Source organism: Symsagittifera roscoffensis, chromosome 2 (assembly GCF_963678635.1).
Source record: "Symsagittifera roscoffensis chromosome 2, txSymRosc1.1, whole genome shotgun sequence".
Taxonomy (NCBI): domain Eukaryota; kingdom Metazoa; phylum Xenacoelomorpha; order Acoela; family Convolutidae; genus Symsagittifera; species Symsagittifera roscoffensis.
Window position 1 is genome coordinate 35,988,162 of NC_087063.1, and position 21,971 is coordinate 36,010,132.

Below are 21,971 nucleotides of genomic sequence, written 5' to 3' on the forward strand. Positions count from 1 at the left end.
TCATAGTTTAAATTTCCAATGCGGCTTAGCTTAATTTCAATTAAACTCAAGACTCCAAAGTCATTGTATTGGTTTTCTCAATTCATCGCGCATCTCTAATGGCGACGAAATGTTTCTTTTTGTTAACTTTTAGACTAATGGTTTTTCGGGGTGCTTAGAAAGTGGTTCTCCTATTCTATCAGTTATGATGGGCAAACAGATGGACACAAACACGCCCCTGGGATCATCTGGCAAAGCAGTGCCTGGATTTGATGGTAAAGTTACTACATAAATTAGGCATGCTCATAGTTGGATTCAAGGGTGAGTGTCGATGGAATGTCAATCCTGGGTCGGACGCTCCCCTCTGGGGTTCGGCTCCTGAGCACCCACAGGGTCCCCCTTAAGTCTTATTTTTTGATATCTATTTTTGGTCAATCAAGCCTAAATTGTTTCTAAATGGACGCCACTATGCTCTAAGTTGAGAGGGAAGGTGGGGAGGAAGCAGCGAAACTCCTAGATCTGCCCTTGGGCGTGCTAAACCAAGCACGAGTTTCAATTAATGACAATTAGTTTTATAGTTAGAGTTGTGAATCCCGAGGGAGAGCAATTATCTTCGGGGGAACTCGGAAACATAGTGATCAGGTAAAAGTCATCTTCCAAAAACAGTACATCATTGTGAGAGATCAGTATGAGAAAATCAGTTCATACAAAACTGTTACAGGACGCCTTTGCCTCCTGGTTTCTCAGATGGGCTCTACAAAGACGAGGACGACAAAGTGTTTAGAGAAAAGTACTTCACAACATTCAAGGTATTCTAGCATGAAACTAGCCAGAAAACTTCCTTATGGTCTTAATGCTTGCGCTTAGCAAGCGTTATTAAATCGGAATATAGACTTTTTTTGGGTTGAAAACTTATTGAACAGAATCACTTGTATCTTGGTGCGTAATGAATTCAAATTTTTATGAGTCTCCAGCACGTAGCCTGGATGTGAAGAATACGCATGGGAAGGCAAAGTTTGTGGGTTTGAATCTGAGCAGGAATCTGCCACCTCGTAAAATAGATTTTTTATACGCATTTTTCAAAATACTTGCTTTAAGTGATTTAAATTACTCCTGCAATTTGTATTTTTACTTGTCTTGACTTCGTATATTTTGCTGTTTTTTTTGTCGCTTCGACTTAAATGGTTTCGATTTATATTTAATTATCTGAACCTGTTTTGGGGTCATTTCAAGGGAATCATAACTTTATGCTTCGTTCAGGACCGAGGAAAGTGCTAAAATTCTTTGAATAGAATTTATACTTCAAGTTTTTTCATGACTTCAAAGTTTTTCGGTTCTACTGGAAATTATTCAAATTTTTTCGGTTCAGTTGCCGCTTATTTATTTTTTGAATTTTCATTGATTGGTGTCAATTATGTTAATCGACGTGTTTTCCGCAAACAGAACATGTTTCCAGACAATATTTCGAATTTTTTAAATTTTGGTTTTTAAGTTTTTTTTTAATTTGTTTGTTTAGTGGCTTTCTTTTTCCTGTCTACTAGTTATAAACTCAAATTCAATCAATCATCCGGCCTATCTGGCGTTTATGTAACAAATCTGCCTGAGACAGCAAATGCTTGTGGTTCGAATCTGGCCGGGGCCTGTTTTTCGGCAATCTTGTGTTTTTGTAATTTTGCGGACTATGGTCCGTCTGTTTATTTTTGTCGGCTTTGTTCCTGTAACTCGATTTTTTCAAAGGTTAAGTGTTCTTTTAATTTGCTGTAACACTTTGCTTGATGTCAAAGCCCGGGATTTTGATTCCAATCGGGACTTTCTTGCAAACTCAAATTTTCTGCTGATTTAGATTAAGGCTGTCTGTCTGCTTATTTTTGACAGCTTAGTTCACGCAGAGAGGATATTTTTGAAATTTCGTTTTTTTTCTAGCATTCGGAAAGATCCTTGTAAAATTTTTAATGGTGCAGGTATTTTTCCAGACCTTGGGCTTTTCTGCGATTTTTTTAAGTCTTACGATAAAAACGATTTTAGAGGTTTTCTTTAATTTTTGATTTTTTTTCATTGGATTTAAATCACGGTCATTCCTTTTTCTGTGGCAAGTGTGTAATTATGGTGCATAACTATCCTTCTTCATAAATAATTAAAGAGCTGAAATTAAAGCGTTCTCTGTGGTGGATAATTGGCTTCGGCTTCTAGGGATGCTACGATACTCATGACACTGGCTTCTCAGATGTAGATGGGTTTGTGAGTGTGCTGTCCAGAACTGATGACGTCATCAATGTGGCTGGCCACAGGCTCTCCACCAGTGCACTCGAAGAGGTCATTCAACACTTCCTTATTACAATTGAAGCTAAAATTTCATGCAAATCTAAGTCGTGAATAATAAAGTGCTTCTTTTGGTGGCACTTTTGAATTAGTAGACTGCATTAGCAATTTAGTAATTGACATTTGTTTAGTAATCAGTTACCACATTTAAAGCTTTTTTATTCATCAATGGGACATTTTTTTTCTTCCCCCCACCTGCGGACTTTTCCGTTTGCATGACTTTTCGGAAATTTTCCAACTATATACATTTTACTACATGCAAAGTTAGCGTGGTTGCCTTTAGTTTGTTACATTCCAATTGATTACATGTAAAATTTGAGTTTTTGTGCATTTTAAAGCTCCTGAATCTTTGCCGCTTTCCCGCTCGTTTTTGCAAAGTTGCAGCTTCGCCTCTTTATCAGATGGATTAAGCACTCTCATTTTGAGTTTAATTTTTGTATAAGTGAATGGCTTCTGGGTTAATTCATGCCTGACTGTTTCAAGTTAACCCGGCTGATTTTGTGTGGTTGCAAAATGTTCTGACCTGATGATTACCTTTAGAAATTCAATTCTGGTGTTTGTTTTTTGGTCTGAGAAACAATTTGTTTTCTTTTCAATTTCTTATAGTGTCGTTCGAGCGTACTCAAGCGTATCACAGCTTCATTGTCCAAATACTTTTCGAAGAAGGTGACTTGATATGAAAATATTTCAGGCCATGCTGAAGCACTCATCAATTACGGAGTGTGCAGTAATTCCAGTTCCAGACGAGATCAAAGGATTAGTTCCGCTAGGTGTGGCTGTTCTTAAAGCAGGTAAACAATCCATATTGAGCTTTATCATCAAGTTGGTGCCGATTCACCTTTTTGTTCCGACCACGAATACTAAGGAAGGTGTTTTGTATTTTTTTGCTTGTCACTCATAAATCATGTGCCGCAAATAAACTTAGATGGTTGTTCTGACCGCTTCACTGTAAGTTACCGAAAGGAACTATGGATTATCTATTCTTTACTTTCGCCCATTTTTGAGTAACTCAAGAAAAACTGGTAGGTGGTCAGTTGTTGGATCATATTTAAGCCCTGTGTTTCTTGATTCGGATTTCAAAAAACTCAGGCTAATTTGCAGACTAACTTGCACTTAATACATTCTATAATCAGTGAGAAAAATGATGCCTTTCTACAGGGGTGGATTTGGGGGAGGAGGCTGAAGCCCGGCCTCCCCTCTCCCATCAGGGATTCGACCCCGTGCCGACCCAAAAGGTCCACCCTTTGTACTATTTTGAGATATCCATTTTTGGCTGAATGACCCTAAAATTGTTCTAAAGGCGTTTTTAGGGCCAATATATGCTAATTTTGAAGGCGGAGCGCGCGCCGATAAAACGCGATCTTTTGCTCAACATTTTCCAAAAAGTGCCCAAAAAAGCTTTTTTCAAAAAATTTTCCTGCGTTGCAGAAAGTTTTGTCAAGATAGGGTCTTTATAGTAATTTGTGAGAGCTAAGAAAATCAAAAATTAATTTGGTCGACCTAAGAAAAATTTGGCCGACCCTCAAGAAAATCCTAGATCCGCCCCTGCTTTCCTCTCTAATTATACTGCGTTTGAAACGTTATTTAAGCCACACTCATTCACGCCAAGTGACAAAAAAATCAAACATTTTTTTTTGTCTACCGAATTTTTTTATTTGGCTCACTGAATTTACTGTGATCGAAATATTTTGTGCTACTTGCACATCAATTGGTTATTCTTGTTGTTCCTACCATTGAAAATGGGAAGAACTTTGTATTTGGTTGCCTTATAATTTTCCACGCAAAATCAAGTACGACAATCATCGGACTGGGTCGAGTGATACTGCATATAAGAGCCCTTTCAGTCGTGATTCGAACGACAAGAATACACTAGGGTCAGCTTAGTGTATTATTAAGAATCTTTTTTTTTCAACCTAAGTAGGAAATATTGCTGCCTTTTTGGGACGTCTTTACAGTTTTTTGAAAGCTTTGGGGCACCTTTACAGCTTTGATATTCGAATAGTAATAAGTTAACACATTTGATGCATGTTTGATTCATCAAATGAAACGAAAAAAAAGCAATTTGTTTCAAAAAACAATCATAAAAACTCGATTTCGAAATTTTCTAACTCAATATCTCTTGCAGTTTTTTGAAATGTGTTCTCGCTAGTGTTTGCGAAGCGAAGCTTCGTCTCTGTGTAAAATTTATATAGAGTTGTCCCAGTGTCGAGAAAAACTGGTTTGCATTTTCGAGTTTCAGTCGATTTCGAGCGTGTCAAGCGACCGAGTAACGTTTGTTATATATGAACTTTAGTAATTTAGGCTTAAAAAAACTTTTTTTGTCAAAGGAAAACAGCTCTTTTTCCTTCCCCCACCTGCTGAGTAAATTTTCTGTTCTTATTGTCGGATTGTTATAAAATTTGGCATACGGACTAATTAGGCCATGACAAACATATTTGGTCTTAATACTCAACCTTGTAAAACCACTTGTTACATCATGAAATTGATGCTTATATGAGGAGGGGGAAGGAAAAAGAGCATGGAAAACTAATTTTGGAGGCTTCATTTAGCACTTCTCTGGTTTAAAAAAAAACTTTCAAAATGTTTGAAATTTTTTGTGCAAAAAATTAAAATTTTTTGTTGAAAATGTTTTTCATTTTTTTCGTTTAATTTTTTCAAAGACCTTTCTAGTCGTTTTCTCCTAATTCACTAAATTTCTACGCTATTTTATAGTTCTATCATCATACGACGCACAACAAAAGAAACTAATTTGAAAAAAATATATATTTTTTATGAGAATGTGGTCGGAACATTTGATTCTACTTTCACAGCAACCGGCTATCCTAGTTTTATGTTGTATTTTTCCTTCAGCCAACGAAGGTGAAGTATAATAATGACTTTTAATCAGTTTGGTATCCTTTTTCTAATCTTTTCATTCTCTTGTCTTGTTTTTAATCTTTTCAAGTTTTTAACCTTGATGATTGACTTGTGTATGTATACTTTAAGGAACAATCTTTGTGTGATGAGTGCACAGGATAATTCAGGGAGACGAGAAACGACTTGAGACGGCGTTTACTATTTTACACCTCGCATTATTTGTAGCTCACTTCTAAAACAAACTTAAAATTCGGTTCTTTTTTTGAAAGGCAAAATCCGATTTTTCGATTTTTTTTTGGCTGATTAACTAACCAGAATGTTAATTATTCAAAGTTTAGTAAGCTATGACTATCTTACAAGAGTTGACGTGGTAAATTGCAGTGCACGATCGAATTGAACCCGAAATCATATGGTTGCTGGGCACCATCACTACCGATGCGCGACAACGCCACCCGATGCACCACAATGCCACCTTTTTCAACTTTTTGTTATTAAAACCTCCATTTGCAAACCAAAGTTTCCCCTAGGTGATTGCGAATAAAGTTTCAAGTGAAGGCAAAATAATCCTGTTAGTGGACGGCATGCTGTCTGTTTATTAGCAAATCCAAGAGAAATGTTTTTTTTTCCAGGAGTGTCCAACGTGGATCTAGTGTGTAAGGAGTTGGTGCAGTTAGTGAGGCACGACATAGGTCCAGTGGCAGCCATGAGCAGGGTGCTGGTGGTGTCCAAGCTGCCCAAGACCAGATCGGGCAAGATATCCAGAACTACAATGGCGTCACTTGCTAAAGATGCGCCCTTCTCTGTTAGTCATCACCTGGGCCAATGTACTTGCATATATCAACCACTTGTTTCCCATTTCTTGGATGCGGTTTGCTCACTCGGATCGTCGGCGGGTCAGATGAAAGCCCTTCTTCACTCGTTATTTTGACGGGCCGCAATATGGAACTTTCGAAACGTTTGAATTTTTCGGCTAATTTTTTTCGTTTTAAGCAAAAAAAAAAACGGGCTAATTTGAAAAGTTTGTTCTCTTGCTACCTGTACAGCAACTGTATTTACTTTGTTTCTTGTAACTTTTTTTCGTGAAACGACGCAATGAAGTTTTTCCGTTGTGTTTTTAACATTGCGAAGCCATTCTTTTTCCAGTGTATCTGCTCAAATTTTTCTGAAGCGCATCATCTATTGCTACTTGATATTTTATAACTAAATAAGGCAGCAAGTCGGATAGGTGATTGGAAAAAGCAAATACATTTCAATCTGTAGTACTGTGGTTTGAATATCGAACTCAGTTGAAACAAATTATTTTTCAAATTTTTTTTTTCCTGCAGACAAGTTCTTAAGCTGTCTTGCCGGTTTTTTGCGTGTTTTTAGTGCAGCTTCGCCTGCGTGGAATTTTTAAATTCTCATTTTAATACAAAACATCTCTTATGAAGGTTTAGTGTCCTTAAGAATATTTCTAAGAATCGAACAAGGGGTAACATGCTAAAATTATCTGATGAATTGGAGATTTGAAGTATTTTCCCAAGGATTTTTTTGGTTCTTCACTAAGAAATTTTTTTTACTTTTGCGATCAGCATAGTGTGTTATTACGAACATTCTTTTTTGTCACCTAACTCGCCAATAAAAGTTCTCTGTTCTCTGCTTGATTAGTGACTGAGTGGTTAATGATACCAATTAAGCTTCCGTGGCTTAGTGGTTAGTTTGTGAGAATGTTTGTTGCATGTTCGAATCTTTCTTTCGCATGTTCGAAAGGATTATTTCTAATTTTTATTACTGCACTTCATAGAGCTGCTTTTTGTCATGTTCTCGCAAGTGTTTGCGAAGCGAAGCTTGGCCTCTGTGTGTGAAGTTGCTTTACTAGTGAACCTTAGCGACTCCTTCGAGACTCCTTCCCCCTTGGCTTACAGGTAACGCTGTTGCCTTTCAACCCTAAGATCTGGGGTTCGAGTCCCGGCTGGACCATATTTTTTCAGCATATATGAAATTGAATTTTTTTCCGGGAAAAATTGAGTTGTCGGACTTTCGTTTGTCTGCTATCTTTTGTCGGCTTAGTTGCCAAATTGGAAAACTGTTTTCTGTTGTTAGCAATTTTTATTGTGGATGCAAGTGTTTTCGATTTACTCCTCTAATTTGTAAAATTAATAGCCCTGGCTTCTCTTTTCCTTTTTTTTGCGTTTAAGTTTTATTCGACCTAAATTTTTTCCGTTTAGGTTTTATCGGCGTAGTTATTTTTTTGGTGTCGATTCAAAGACAAAAAAAATGATTTTTTTTTTTGAAAAACTCAGATTATTTGTTGCAAGATTTCAAAATTTTAAAACTTATTTGTTCGAAATTTTTGTATGACAACAGTTTCTTCTGACTTTTTTGTTTTCGGCTGAATGGGTGTCTAGCCACTTCTTGTCACCTTAGTGGCCGCTCGATAAGTACTAAAAGCTTTAATACTCTCCACCCCCAAAACAAAGATATATATTTTGTCGATTTTGTTATTTCCGTCTCTTGTTCTATTCGCTAGCGTGCAATGCTGCGCTTGCATTGTATCCCAATTGATGCGATGTTCCGCTTGGCTTCTGTGTATCAGTTAAAATTCAAGTTTATTTCCTAAAAGGAAGGCAAGTTCTGCTCTCGGTGTTAACAAAAATATAAATGACGTGAAATTAGATTTCTATAGACTTATAGCAGATTTTAATTTTTTTTGTATTTCACAGCGCAATAAAAATAAATACTAATCGGTCCAGTTTTGGGTCAATATGGGTTAGTTTTATGAAATTAGTTTAATTCATTCAATCAGAAAAATTTCTTCATTTAGAAGCATTAGCTTTAGTCATTCAATCAGAAAATATTCTTCATTTAAAAGTTTTAAGATGATATCTTTTCTTTGAAACTTCGAAGTTGGTATTTTTTTAGCTTGATTTTGGCGTTTCTTTCAAAAGCGTTTGTTGAATGGTCTCTATTACTCATTTGATAGCTGCGTTTGGTACCACTTCTGTATAATATCTTTCAGAACATAATAGACAACAGTTGAATGGATAGACATTTGATTTGGCAGCTGAATGATAAAGCTCGCTCAAAATAAAACAGGTCCTCATTGCAGAGGTCAGTCAACTTCAACTTCTTTGATGGTTCATGTTGATGCCGTGAAGCTATTTTATTGTCATTTTTTGGGGGCTTTTTTTTGAAAAGAATCTGAATTGGTTCAATGAAAATTGAAGCACGGGTATAAATAAATAAATTTGATTTGTAGTAGTGCAGTAATATAACAATATAGAAAACTTATCTTTGAAGGATGAAGGAGCACCTACTTGAGCAAGCACAGAAGGTATTTCAATTGAAGCGCCGTTGAGAAATTTCTCTTAAGTACTATCTTATATGGACTTGATTGTATAATATAAGTAACATTTATCCAGAAAAAAATATCTTGCATCTTTTTAATATATTTTTCAGAAATATATACGAGCAAAGAAAAGTAGCAAAAAAAACAGTTTTCTGGCTTGAAAATTGTATATTATTTTATTTGCTTTATTTCAATTAAAACGATGTTTTTTTCTGGTGTACGCTTTTATGGTTCAATGATTTTGAAAAAAAACTATCTAATTACTTTTTTACCAAAACAATGAAGTCGCAATCAATTAAATAAGTATCTCTGATTTTATGCATAAGTTTGTCTATAGTCTGTTTAGGCGCAATTAAAATGTCTTTAATGGTATTCGTTTTGAAATTAGTTAGAGAATTATATAGTGTCCGTATTCGCACAGATATTAATGTTATCTATACTATATTTAAATGCTAGTGACAGCTATCTCCTATGTTTAAGCGTAGAATTTTTGCATGTTTAACGAAAGAATTTTTTCATGTTTAAGCTATATCATATATTGCAATGCTTAAGAAATTTTTTCAATTAGTTTTCCGCAAGGTCAGAAGTTTTTCAGTATTTTTTTCGAGGTCAAATTAAATCTGTCTGTCTGTGTACCTGCTTTTTAAATTAATTTGATTATGTTTGTCTACCCGTCTCCTAATTTTTTAACTTGCAATTTGCTTTCGATGATTCAGTTTAAAATTACTACTGTCAAGCTGTTGTCTACAATCTTTCTATGTCTGGATTTTCTATATTTTTTCTGCCTTTTTTTCGAGCCTTCTTTTTCGATCTTTTTTCTATCCTTTTTTTCTGTCTTTTTTCGATACTTCTTTTTCTATTTTTTCCCATTTTTTTTCTCAATTTTTTAATCTGTTTTTTCTATCTTTTTTCCTTCTTTTATATCACTTGTTTAAAATCACCTGCCGCCTCCAATTATGACTGCTCAAATCCTTGTAGTTTTCGAGATATGACGTTTTTTGTGATTTTAAAAAAATTGAATTAATTTCAAATTCCTTAGCCTGTAGTTGGGTGCTGTCAGGGTGCTCTCAGGGGTTGCGAATCTTGCTTTCAAATATGACTGCTCAAATCCTTGTAGTTTTTTAGATGACGTTTTTGTGATTTTTTTTTCAAAAATTTTTCAGAAAACTTAACAAAATTTTTTTGAAAATTGGAAATGCCCAACCCTGTAGTTGGGGGCTATTATATTACTTTCAGGGGGTTCCGAAACTTGCATCCAATTTGGACTGCTCAAATTTAAGTCGTTTTTGAGATATGACGTTTTTTGTGATTTTTTCAAAAAATTTTCAGTGAACCTAAACATAATTTTTTCTTCAAAAAAATTGATATTCCAAACCTGTAGTTGAAGGCTATCAGAGTGCTCTCAGGGGTTGCGAGCTTTCATTTTCATTAGGATTGTTCAAATTTTTGTAGTTTTCCAGATATGACGTTTTTTGTGGTTTTTTCAAAAAAAATTTCACAAAACTTAAAGGATTTTTTTCTTCAAAACTTGAAATACTCAACCCTGTAGTTTGGAACTATCTTGGCAGCTATCAGAGTACTCTACTGGTTTGCGAACCTTGCCTCCAATTTCGACTGCTCAAATCCTTGTAGTTTTCGAGATATGAGGTTTTTTGTGATTTTTTCAAAAATTTGATTTTTGCTTTCAAATATTGAAATTCCTTACCCTGTAGTTGGTTGCTGTCTAGGTACTCATAGGGTTTGCAAATTCTTCCTCTATTTATGACTGCTCCAGTTCTTTTAGTTTTTTCGAGATATCAGGCTTTTCATGATTTTTTTAAAAATTTTTAGTTAACTTAGATTGAGAAAAATGCACTAAATTTAAATATCCCAACCCTGTAATTGGGTGCTGCCAGGGTACTCCCAGGAGTTGTAAATCTGGCCTCAAAAAATGACTACTCAAATATTTTTACGTTTCGAGATTCGACATTTTCGAGATTTGACGGAAAATAGGAATTGAAAAAAAAGTATAAATATGAAATTACCAACAATGTAATTGGGTGCTGTCAGAGTACACTAAAAGCCTGTAGATCTGGTTTCCAATATATGCAGTTTTTCATGAGTTGATGAAAAATTCGAAGCACCGGCGGTGCGTTTAATGCTAGTTTTCTGTTAATTTGTTTGTTGTTAGTGATTTTATTCATCTAGTGGTATCGAGTGATTTGTCTCATTCTTGTTTTGAAATAAAGTTGTTCACTTTGTCATTTTCATGTTCTCGTCTTATTACTTCAGAGAGTAATTTCCGCAGTTCGTGTACGTGTAATTTTTTGATTGAGCAATTTACTTGCGTTTTTCTTATTGTCCTTACTTCTTGTGTTTTTTGAGGCGAAACGCAATACGAATTAAAATTTTTTGTTGTACTTGCAAATTTTTTGGAGTGGTTTTATTGCTAACTCCTTATACTAATACACCATATTGTTATATTGGTTGTATAAACTGCTTGTAAATTCTAATGAGAACCGATAAACCGAGAAACTGTCTTGTTTGGTAAAAAATGTAAATGAATCGTTTGTATTTTTTCTTACTGAATCAATATGTTGGTTGAAGGTAATATTTCGATTCAAAATTAATCCCAGGTGTTTTACTGCTCTTTTTAGTTCTATCGTGTTTTGATTCCTAGTAAAACTTTCAAATTTTTTTATCCATTGGTACTCATCATTTGTGTTTTCCTTTGTTTATTGTAAGTTTATTATTTTCCATCCAATCTGATAGTAATTGCAAATCTAAGTTCTTTAGTTTCGTTGAGTATTCCAAAATAATTAGTGTCATCCGCATAAAGAATACATTCGCTGTGCTGTGGTATGTTGGGAAGATCATTGATATAAATAAAAAAAAGCAGTGGACCCAAAACAGAACCTTGAGATACCCCACAGAGAAGCTTCTTTGTTGTTGAACAACTGTTTGAATGAAAGACATATTGGTCTCTATTGCTGAGGTAGGATTTCAGTTAACTGAGGGGAACGCCTTTCAGCCTGTAAGGTGACACTTGTGAATAAGAGTGTTGTGATCAACAGTATCGAAAGCTTTGGATAGATCTAAGAGTGCAGTGCGCCAATTAATTAGTAGTTTTGCTTTTGATAAGAATCTTTAAAGTTTGCTCTATAGCATCAATTGTAGAGCATTTGTTGCGAAAACCAAACTGTTTATTGCTTAAGACGTCAAACATATCGAAAAAATGAATTATTCGTTTTGATAATTCTTCAAAAAATTTTCCGATAACAGGAACTAAAGAAATAGGTCTATAGACTTTGCTGTTTTAAGACAACTGGGATAAACTGCTTTGCTTTTTTGCTGGTTAAAAATATTGGTCAAATGAGCTAATATAATATGGTTAATTGTTTTGATTTGGTATTTTGACAGCCCCATGTCATCCACAGATTTTTTGTTAGGCAATTGCTTTGTGTCATAAACGTCCTGTTCATCAAATTGTGACATAATAAAAGAATTTGTATGCCAATAATTTTTGAAAAATCACTCTTTTGAAATCCAGATGACAACTCTGGACTGATTGAGCCGAAATAGTCATTCAACTCTTATGCAGTTTTAAGATTTTCTTCCGGTTTTTGAACATTTGTTTATGATCGCCTCCAACTTCTTTCACATAATCAAAAAAGTTTTTTTTTTGGGTTTTCCGGTGTTTTCAAAGAATAGGCCATTGAAAAAACCTTTTTTTGTTTTCCGATACCATTTTTTTGACTTTGACAGTTTGCTGTTACAGTTTTTGCTTTGGCTCCAAAATACCCTGATATTGATGTACTTTTGGTAATTTGTGTTTTTTAGCACTCGCATTTTTGACAATTCAGTGCTCTGAATTTGCTGCTGCAGTTACTCATTTTTTTCATCAATACCAATTACACTATCTTCAAACTCAATTTCCGAATAGTTTTTTTGTTTAAAACTAGTTGATATCAATTTTTAATTCCTGTTTTTGCAGATTTTCGTAATTTTTACCGTAAAAATCTTCCTTTTTTTATGAGTTCAATGTTGAAATCAAGTTCAATACCATAATCATCAGTGATTGCGTGTTCAATAATTTTAGTGGTGCATGGAAAGTTTGCGAAGGCCAAATCTATGGTTCTTCGAGAGTTCTGTGTAGCACGCGTGCTGTTTATTTGGTCCAGAATTCCATTTTTTCAATGAGTTGCGTGCTATCTTGTGTCACAACAGGTGCATCTATGTTAAAGTCTTCACTTATTAAATTTTTTAATTTTTAGTGTTAATTTTTTTTCAGTCACATGGTTTATTAAATTTCAAGGAAATTGTAATTTTTTGCACTGGATGACTTGTAAACTGCAGTTAGAAACAGTTTCTGTTTGTTACAGATCGTCGAAACAGTAAGAATTTGGATTTTTTTAGGCTGTGTGTTTCAAAATCTTTAAAACGTTTTCTTGTCTACAAAGAATTGCTACTACTCCACGCCTACCTTTAATTTTTTATATGTGGCTATCTGCTTAAAATCATTTTGGCAAAAAATTGTAAAAAAATTAGATGTCCCTAAGCCAGGTTTCCAAAAAAGGCTTCAGGTTTCGTTGCTGAAGCAGTACATTCAAGGTCTCATGATTTGCTCCAGGAGAACGTATATTTTGTAGAAAAAGCATTTCGTTTTAATTTGATTCAAATCTTTGACAAGGACTGCTGTTTGTTATTGCTTTACAAATTTGTCGCTAGAAGTTCTAAATATTTTATGTGCAAAAAGCGTCCTATGAGTTTTTCTGTGTGTTCAGAGCTGCATGAGATAAAAAAATTTTTTGCTTCTTTTTTAGATTTTAAAAAAAGAGAGAAAAGAAAACCAGATACATGAGCAGTGCATGCTTCGCTTTATTTATTTTAATACATAATTGGAGAAAAAAATCAATTTAACAAGTTAGAGATTATTTTGAGAGGTCAGCGGAAATTGCTTTGCTCTCCCCCTTTGCTCTCCCCAATTTTAGAAACTTCACTGATTACAGAAGCATAGCTATATAATTTCACTGAAGTCTAACTTCAGCGGAAAAAGGCCTTCAGTCAGAAATATAATGTTTGTCAGAATCTACTTCAATGTAATTGTTCTTTTTTTTAGGTTACAAGTTAAATTGATAAATCAGCGAAAATGCTTCCCCGTCTCTCACTTATAACATTGGTACTGTTTGAGTTTGTTTCAAGGTCAGCGGAAAATCGCTTCACTCGAACAACAAAAAGAGGAATTGAAAGTAGGAATAAAGAATGACCCCTGTTATCACATTTACAAAAGATGTTAGCGAAAATCGCTTCTTTTCATTATCTTTTGTAATATTGTGAAGGTTTTAGCCATTTCTTGTGGCTTTGGGTTTTTATCGTATAGGACCAAAGCATAACAATGATTCATTTAAATGTAAAGAGCGAAGCGGAAAATCCCTTCGCTAATTTTTATGATTTTCTCGATTTTTTTTGAGTTTTAGCGGAGAATCACTTTGAGCTCAATATATTGTTCTGTGTGACTCAATTTTATTCAAATTGTTTGCTGTTGTCGTGATGCGTTGTTTTTATTGTTAATTTTCGTATGATTTTAGGCTGGAAATATCAGAAGAAATTTAGATTTCAATCCTGAAAGGTAAATATTACGATCCGAATTTTTTTTGTTTCACGCGATGTCTCAACATAATGTTGTTAATAGAAAGCTCAGTATCAAAAGAAAATAGAAACAATGTTTACTTCTATCGAAAATCGAAGCATATCAGTATAGTTCAGCATAACATGTTTTAGTTATTAACTTACAACTTACGTCACTAAGGAATATAAGTATTAACAATTGAGTTGTTTTAGTCATTGGATGTAACTAAACACACAAAGCACAAAATTACTGAGCTTGTTGAAAGCTTAAATAACAATAATATAAGTTGATTACATGCCATCACTGATTATTGTAATTTAAACACAAATGCTTTTTAACAGTCAATAAGAGTAACGTAGTACCGGCAACACGACAGCGTCACTTACAAAAAAACAAGATTTAGTAATTTGATACAGGGACTGTTATTTGTTTTTTTTCTGCTTGGGAGACAAATTGGCAAATAACTTAGTCGGTTTTTCATATCTGATCACGATAGCAATTTGTCGCTTGAAAGGGTTAGCACTAGAAGAAGTTCTCCCATTTGAGTTTCGATTCGGGTTTTTCAAGAGCGAGTACATCTTTTGATGATTTCATATGAGCCTATATTTTGTTGCTTGCTTCTTTTTTTGTCGGAGCGAAGAACAGATATACTGCAGTTTTTTGTAGAAGTCGCTTAATTTTGTGAATCAGCAAAGTTCTTAAGAGTAGCCTCTATAGGTGGTTAGCAGTCTTTTATATAGATGTCTATATAATCATCTCATTTTTTTATCCTCAGTTTCAAAATTTTTTTGATAGCGGTACACATCATCTTCAACATTCAACTTATTAAGTTTTACTATACAACTTGGCATCAAGCCATCGGTTAACTCCCTGTAACTAGATAACACGTGATGGGCCTTCAATTCACAATCAATTAAATCAACATTCAAGTCTTTTTTACAAAACCAATTAACGTTTTTCGCTTTTTCGCCATTTTTTTCGTCTTTTGCATCAAAAGGGGGATTTAGTATGACCAGAAAATCCTTTCTCCAATACTTTTCCTGTTCCCTCAACCGCTCATTGAGGTCCTCACAATACGCCATAAGTTTATGAAACCTGTCTGTGCTGTCCAACTGATTGGTTTACCCTTGTAGCCAAAAACTCCAAAATTTTCTTGTGTTGGCTTTATTCACACTCAGAAGCAACTGCTTCAATTCTCCGTCCAGAACTGCCTTCTGGTCCGGTGCTACACTAGGGTCCTTTACAGCATCCTTAACTAATCAAATAAGTCGTTTGATCAATGGTAATACTCTCTAAAAAAAGAACTTTTTTCAAATTCTGCTGCTCTTCAGTTCAATTTGGTAAGCACTCATCGACTCTTGGTGGTACTTTGGTTCACAGGCATTTCAAATTGATTATCCTTAGCCTAGAGGTAACAAGTTTGCCTGGGAAGGCAAAGGTCCTTGGTTCGAATCTGGCCATGACCTGTTTTTTTTTTCAATTGGTAAAAATTTCGGTTCAAAATGTTTCGGTCTATTATTTGTCTGCTTAGTTGCCATATCTAAAAATCATTCATGGGTGCAAACAAATTTAAATTCTAAAGATTTCTATAAATTTGGCAGAATCGAAGTTTGTTGCTTACATTGGTTGTAATTTTACCAACTCGAATCGTTAAAGTTTTTTTTTCCAATTTTTTTGTCTACTTTTTTCGATTTAATTGGTTTGGGCTTATTTTTTTTCTCTGTCTACTGAGTGCGCCATTATTGCATCGTTTGATGACCGATAAAATTTTTTGTGTGCGTTTGTCTTCTGAGGGGAAAGGGCACTGAACATTTTTTTTGATAAGATTTTTTTGGCTTGAAGGGATTCTGCCTAGATTTTTCTGTTTTGTGACCGCTTGATAAATTTTGTTTCCATGCTAATTTTGCATGCTTTTGTCTTGGCATGTTTGTTTTTGAACTATTTTCATTCATGTTGATAGGTTGATTGCACATATAGTTATAGAACATCGATATTTCGCTGATGATTATAAGGCTTTCGATCTTAGCTCTCTGCTTAGTTTCCGAATTGATTTCACCTTGAATACAGTACCTATATCGCTTTCGTGGATGCTATTTGGGCTGTATTTGTGTATTTTCCAATAATATTGTGCCAAAAAATTTTGGTTGGCTTTCAGCTAAAAGGCTGTCGTTTTACTTCTGTCGGTTTATACACCTAATATTTTTTTCCTACAAATGATTGATATTTTTTATGAGATCGTTAGCATTTTGGCCCCAATTTTAAGTTTTCGAATGTTCAAGTTGAACCCCAGTTGGTCCACTTTAAAATTTTAATAGTAATTTGAACATTTAAAAAAATGATTTTCATTTTCATATTTTTTTGTAGTTGTTTTATCTACGGTTACAAGTTTCGAAGTTGTCTTTGATAGTTCTTGAGAGTCTTGGTGTTTTAATCCTATACTTGTTGTTTCGCAAATATTGCGAAGCTCAGCTTCGCCTCTGTGTTTAAATTACACTTCAAAATTTGAGTAAAAACCCTAATTCTTTTGTATATATCTGGAAATTTTACTTCCAAAACTTTAATGAAAGGAAATTGTGGTCTGTTTTTTGACAGTTTAAATTTTATCTTACATTTAAAAATTAAATATAGATTTACACAATAAATTGGGTTCCATTCTTGATTTTTTATATAAAAAAAATTTTGGATTACATTAAAGACAAAATGCACAATTTTTTGTTTGTATTTTTTGCGAAGCATGTTTGCTCGAGCGTTAAAAGATTTTTTTTCGGCTAAAAAAGAGAAAAAATACGCGAGTTGGAGTTTTCTTTTGATACCTGGAAATTGTATGATCCAATTTTTTTCTATACACTCTATGTATGGGATGGTGTGATACGCACTTATATTGTTTGGAATTACATGAGCATTTTTCGTCTATAAAGGTCAACTCGGGTGCTTAGTTACCGCTCGATAATTTTTGTTGAACAGTCATGAAGATAGCGAAGACTCTTATACGGGTCTTGGTGTTTTTTTTCAGAAAATAATCCTAAAATTTGTTCACGCTCAATTTTGATTTTTCGCGGTTTGACTCTGCTATCCAACTGCAAAAGTGTGATGATCCTGTTTTTTAAACCACTGTCGAACGAACATAATTCTGCATTTAGGTACTGCGCTTATTATAGTTTGTCTTGATTTGACGGTTTCAAATAACGAGCTCAAACGTATTCAATCCTGTTTGTATTTCTAATATTGTTTTCTAGATTTCATCTGCTTATTTGTTGTCAACAGTTTGTGTCTGCTAATTTTCTTAAAATGTTTTTTTTTGTGTGTTTTCAATGCTCATCTTTTTTATATACTAATGTCACTTTCAAAGAATACCATCAAGTATAATTTTTTATTATCTCGGCAAATTTTGTGTACCGACTACTCCGCGACTTACGACTAAAAAAGGAAAGCCACTAAGGGATCGAGTTAAGTTTTTTAGTAAAGTCCCTGTGGTAGTGATTCGTTTAAAATACTTGGAGCCTACCTAGAGGTCAATAAGGTTCAACAGAATTAATGATTTGATTTTTGGCATCGTAAATCCTTTTCTTAGGGCTCTACTGTACAAAGAATTGACATTGGTTCAGTCATTCAAGAAGCACAGGTATAATTCTGATAATGAAATGAAAACAAATAGCAATAAATATAGACAGAGGCGATTTAGGGGAGGGGCGGACGCCCCCTTCTCAGGGATTCGACCCCCTACCAACACAAAAGGGTCCAATATATACTAATTTTGAGGGGGGCGCCAATTTATACTAATTTTGAGGGGGTAGCAAGCGCCAAATAACGCGATTTTTTGGTCATATTTTTCCAAAAAACTGCCTGAAAACGCCTTTTTGGCCTGTTTTTCACAAAAGTTTGCCTGCGGCGCGGAAAATTTGACCAAAACGGTCTTTTTAGTGATTTGGGAGAGCTCGAAAAATCAATTTGGTCGACCTTAAAAAAAGGTGGACAAAATTTTTGAAACTTTTTTGAAAATCTGCCCCCCTTTTGAGAAAATCCTAGATCCGCCCCTGAATATAGACATCTTCTACCATAATTCTAAGTGCATTTTTGGCTTTTTCTTGGGTGAACTTGTTATGCGAATCCATGTTTTCCAAGCAAAGTCAACACAACATGATTCTATGTTAGTATACTACGCTCATTGTATTTTTTTTTGATAGAAAGGTTTCAAGAAGCAAGTCATCATTGCTTAATTCAGGTCAAGTCTGGTTCTTTTTGTAGTTTTTAAGAGTCAATGAACGTAGTGAAGAATCCTACATTGGTCTTGATTGTTTTTTTTTCAGGAAGAAGCCTTAAAACTTGTTCACGCTCAAATTAGTTTTTTCGCGGTTTGACTTTTGATTTCTCTTTATTTTCAGTTCATTTCATTTTTTAAAAGGAAGGCAAACTCCACTATCGAGCAGCAAATATGTAAAGGTCACGGAAAACGTGATCTACGTTTAGTATCGAAAGTGGGTTTGAGTTTTAAGATTTCGCAACGAATGCAAAATTACCTATTGAACCAGTTTCCTCAAATTGGGTTAATTTTTATCGAATGATTTGTTCTTGAATATCAAAAAGCTCTAAGGCCGGATTTTTGGTCTTTGAAATTCAGTATGTTTTTGTAAATTCCGTCAGCTTATTTGTTATAGAGTTGCTTTTTTCTGACGGCGTAATGACCTTCGATATTTTTGTTTCCTTTCAGTGGTCTTTTTTTTCTTAGTCTGAAACTACTTTCAGAGAATATCAATAGGCAATGATGGCGTTTTCAAAACTTTGGATTCCAAAAAAAGTTGTCTCGCCGCCAAAAAATTGATGTGAAATTATTCGAATTTCAAACTGGAAAATTCAGATTGACCTTCCAATGAATTTGTAGTGGAGTGTTCGAAAAAGTTTAGCTTTTAGTAAGTTGTTGCTTGCCTCATCAATCAATTCATTTCCCTTTTGCTAGATTTAAAGCAAAAGTTTTTTTAAGTTTTTTTATTTGACTTTCATATCTATTATATATTTAAATATAACTATCTCGCTATGTTTTAGCTTTTTCAATGTATTATTTTTGCATGTTTAACAAAAGAATTTTTTCATGTTTAAGCTATATCGTATATTGCAATGGCTAAGATTTTTTTTTCGATTTTCCTGTTTCAGTTCAGTGTTTTTTTTTCACCAATGTTGAAATTAGCAACCCAGTGTTTTTTTTCACCAATGTTGAAATTAGCAACCCAATAGTGGGATGCTGTCAGGGTTTCCCCGGGTGTTGCGATTTTGGCCTCCATGTATGAATAACCAAATCCTTTTAGGCTACGAGGTACGGCAATTTTCGAACATTTCTAGAAAACCTAATTTTTAACAATTTCTGAAAATTTGAAGTTTTCAACCCTGTAGTTGGGGGTTGTCAGAGCACTCTCAGAGTTGCGAATCTTGCCTACAAATTTCACTTCTCAAATTCTTGTAGTTTTCGAGATATGACGTTTTTTATGATTTTTCAAAAACTTTCAAAAAACTTAGGTTAAATAAATTCAAATTTTTTGAAGCTCTCAATCCTCTACTTTTTTATTATATTTCGGTATTTTCATAAGTGTTTACATGCGTTAATTTTTATGTTTAATTATTTCAATTTGCTAGTGTATGGTATTCTCATTTTAGCTTGTTTAAAACTTTATGAAGTACGTTTTTTCATACCTTTTTCATGAAGATGTTCATGAAACGTGTCGATGGCTGTTACATCATACAATGTCTGTTCTCATGGAACTACTTGTTTGCTCCTCTGGTTTTATTGAAGCGATTACATTATGGGATAAAAAGTATTGCGAAAGTATTCTATACCGAAAACTGCAAGGAAAATTTTTGAAACGTACAAAAAATCTAAAACAAGAGGCGAGCGAAAGATTGGAATTTTTAGCTTAGAGTTTTTAATGTGGTTCTCACTCAAGCAAGCGTTTTTTTATACAATTTCAATTTGTCAAGCTAAGTCACGTATTTTTGTGTTCAATAGCCCTTCAGTTTTTTTGCAGTATAAATCAGCGCTCAATAAATATTTGGTCTTGTTAATGCGAAAACAGACGCAAAAAGTGATGCGATGAAATTAGACGTAACAAGACTGCTCTTATATCAGGGCAAAGTCCTGAATGTTCCGTCTGTGCTTTAATTTATATCATATAAATTTTGGGAAAAAATATTGAAAGCCTATACATTTTGGACAATATCAATGTGTAAAATTTTGAGTCGTACGAAATTAATACGACCAATAAGCTAGCCTGAATTCAATTTGGAACGATTTTGTTGTACGGTATAATTAGCCACGCATAAATATTTTACGCTACGCTCTCAGCATTATGAAAAAACTCTTCAAAGCGCGCATAATTTAGTCCTGAACATAGCAAATTTGGCAATTTTCAAAAACCCCCATAATTTTACAAAAAATAATCGGAGGTAAAATATCTTTTTACATTTGAACTCAGGAAGTTGATATCTTTATCTTAAATATGGTCAAAAAAAGTTTTGTTGAAAATTATAATTTCGATCAGTGAAAATTGACCGAATAATAAAAAAAACACCGAGCATAAATACTCCGTTTTCTTCGAAAATCGGAACAAAAAGGGATGGGGAATCTTGTTGGTCATAATTAAGTGTGAGTCGAGAAAGTACACGAAGACTCGGTTTCCACTTGCGTTATTTAGGATATTTTTTGCTTGTGTATGCGATTTGTAAGTTCGCAGCTGTTTACATGATAGTTTCTTGATTTTCACTAAGGTTTGTGATGAGGCTTTTTTCTTTGTATAACAGCAATTGACATTAGCCTTAAACGATGACCTGAGTGTTTCAGTTCTCTTGAACCAGAATATCTTGTTTAGATCCCTCCGACTATAGAAGACGCTACAGCCTATGATGAACTGCTTGAGCAGCTGCAGTCGATCGGATTTGCAAAGCAACCCCAAATGCTCAACCGAAAAGACTTCACATAACTCTAGTTTTATCCTTCGAACAAAATATCGCTTTCAAAGTTTAATATATACCAGATTTTGAACCATGCTTTCTGTATCTCTTGTCCCTAGATCCATATTTGTTAAGCTCTTAAGAACAAGTAGTCAATTTCAAATTTACCAGTGTTCTTTTGAAGTGAAAGTGTATGTGTAAATGTTCAAAAGCACCGCATTATAATAACTTCAAAAAATTTGTATAGTGCTTTATTCAAATCAAATAAAAATCAATCCTTCAATCAGGAGCGGATCTAGGATTTTCTCGAGGGGGGGAGGGCAGATTTTCAAAAAATTTTTGAAAATTTTGTCGACCTTTTTTTAGGTCGACCGAGATTATTTTTCGAGCTCTCTCTAAGCGCAGTTTACTCCCTGTATTGGCCAAATTTTCTGCGCCGTATTGGCCAAATTTTCTGCGCCTTTGAAAAAACAGTCCAAACCCCCCCTCCTCAAAATTAGTATATATTAGCGCCAAAGGCGCCTTTAGAAAAACTTTAAAGTCGGTCGGCCAAAAATGGATTTCTTAGAAAGTACCAAAGGGGGACGGCAGGAGGTCGAATCCCTGAGGGAGGGGCAACCGCCCCCCTCCCTAAATCTGCCCCTGCCTTCAATGTAAACATTTGAATCAATGCTCGCATGTTGGTTGTCTTATGTACCAAATGAATGACATCAATTCAGCATAAGCTACAGAGAAATTTCAAATGTTTTGCAAAGCGATTCATTTGATAAAATGGTTTGATATTTTTCAAGGTTACATCTCAAACACTTAGGTTCCTGCGAATCAAGCCATGCTATCAAATAACTTGAACAAATCAATGATTCATCGCTGGATGAGGTTGCTTAAAACGTAATTTATATCGACCTGGTTCATCCTATAAACGAACTTGAACTGATTCGAAGTTTC

At 34.4% G+C, this 21,971-nt stretch overlaps 2 protein-coding genes across 5 annotated transcripts in view; one reads left to right on the top strand and one right to left on the bottom strand.

Annotated features, from left to right (window-relative positions):
* The window catches only part of LOC134839203 (acyl-CoA synthetase short-chain family member 3, mitochondrial-like), an 80,199-nt gene extending 58,882 nt beyond the window's left edge, over positions 1-21,317 (top strand). Inside the window, exons 8-15 of one of the 3 annotated variants that reach the window (XM_063854676.1) lie at positions 159-254; positions 558-621; positions 701-788; positions 2,170-2,292; positions 2,990-3,089; positions 5,784-5,956; positions 19,737-19,756; positions 20,945-21,043. In XM_063854676.1, coding sequence (XP_063710746.1) covers positions 159-254; positions 558-621; positions 701-788; positions 2,170-2,292; positions 2,990-3,089; positions 5,784-5,956; positions 19,737-19,745 — 653 coding nt within the window. In that variant the 3' untranslated portion in view covers positions 19,746-19,756; positions 20,945-21,043. Of the gene's footprint in view, positions 1-158; positions 255-557; positions 622-700; positions 789-2,169; positions 2,293-2,989; positions 3,090-5,148; positions 5,216-5,783; positions 5,957-19,736; positions 19,757-20,944 lie in introns of those variants that run through there. The other 2 variants (XM_063854675.1, XM_063854677.1) reach the window with 2 other exon arrangements.
* The window catches only part of LOC134839014 (uncharacterized), a 335,027-nt gene that overhangs the window by 91,239 nt on the left and 221,817 nt on the right, over positions 1-21,971 (bottom strand). The window lies entirely within an intron of this gene.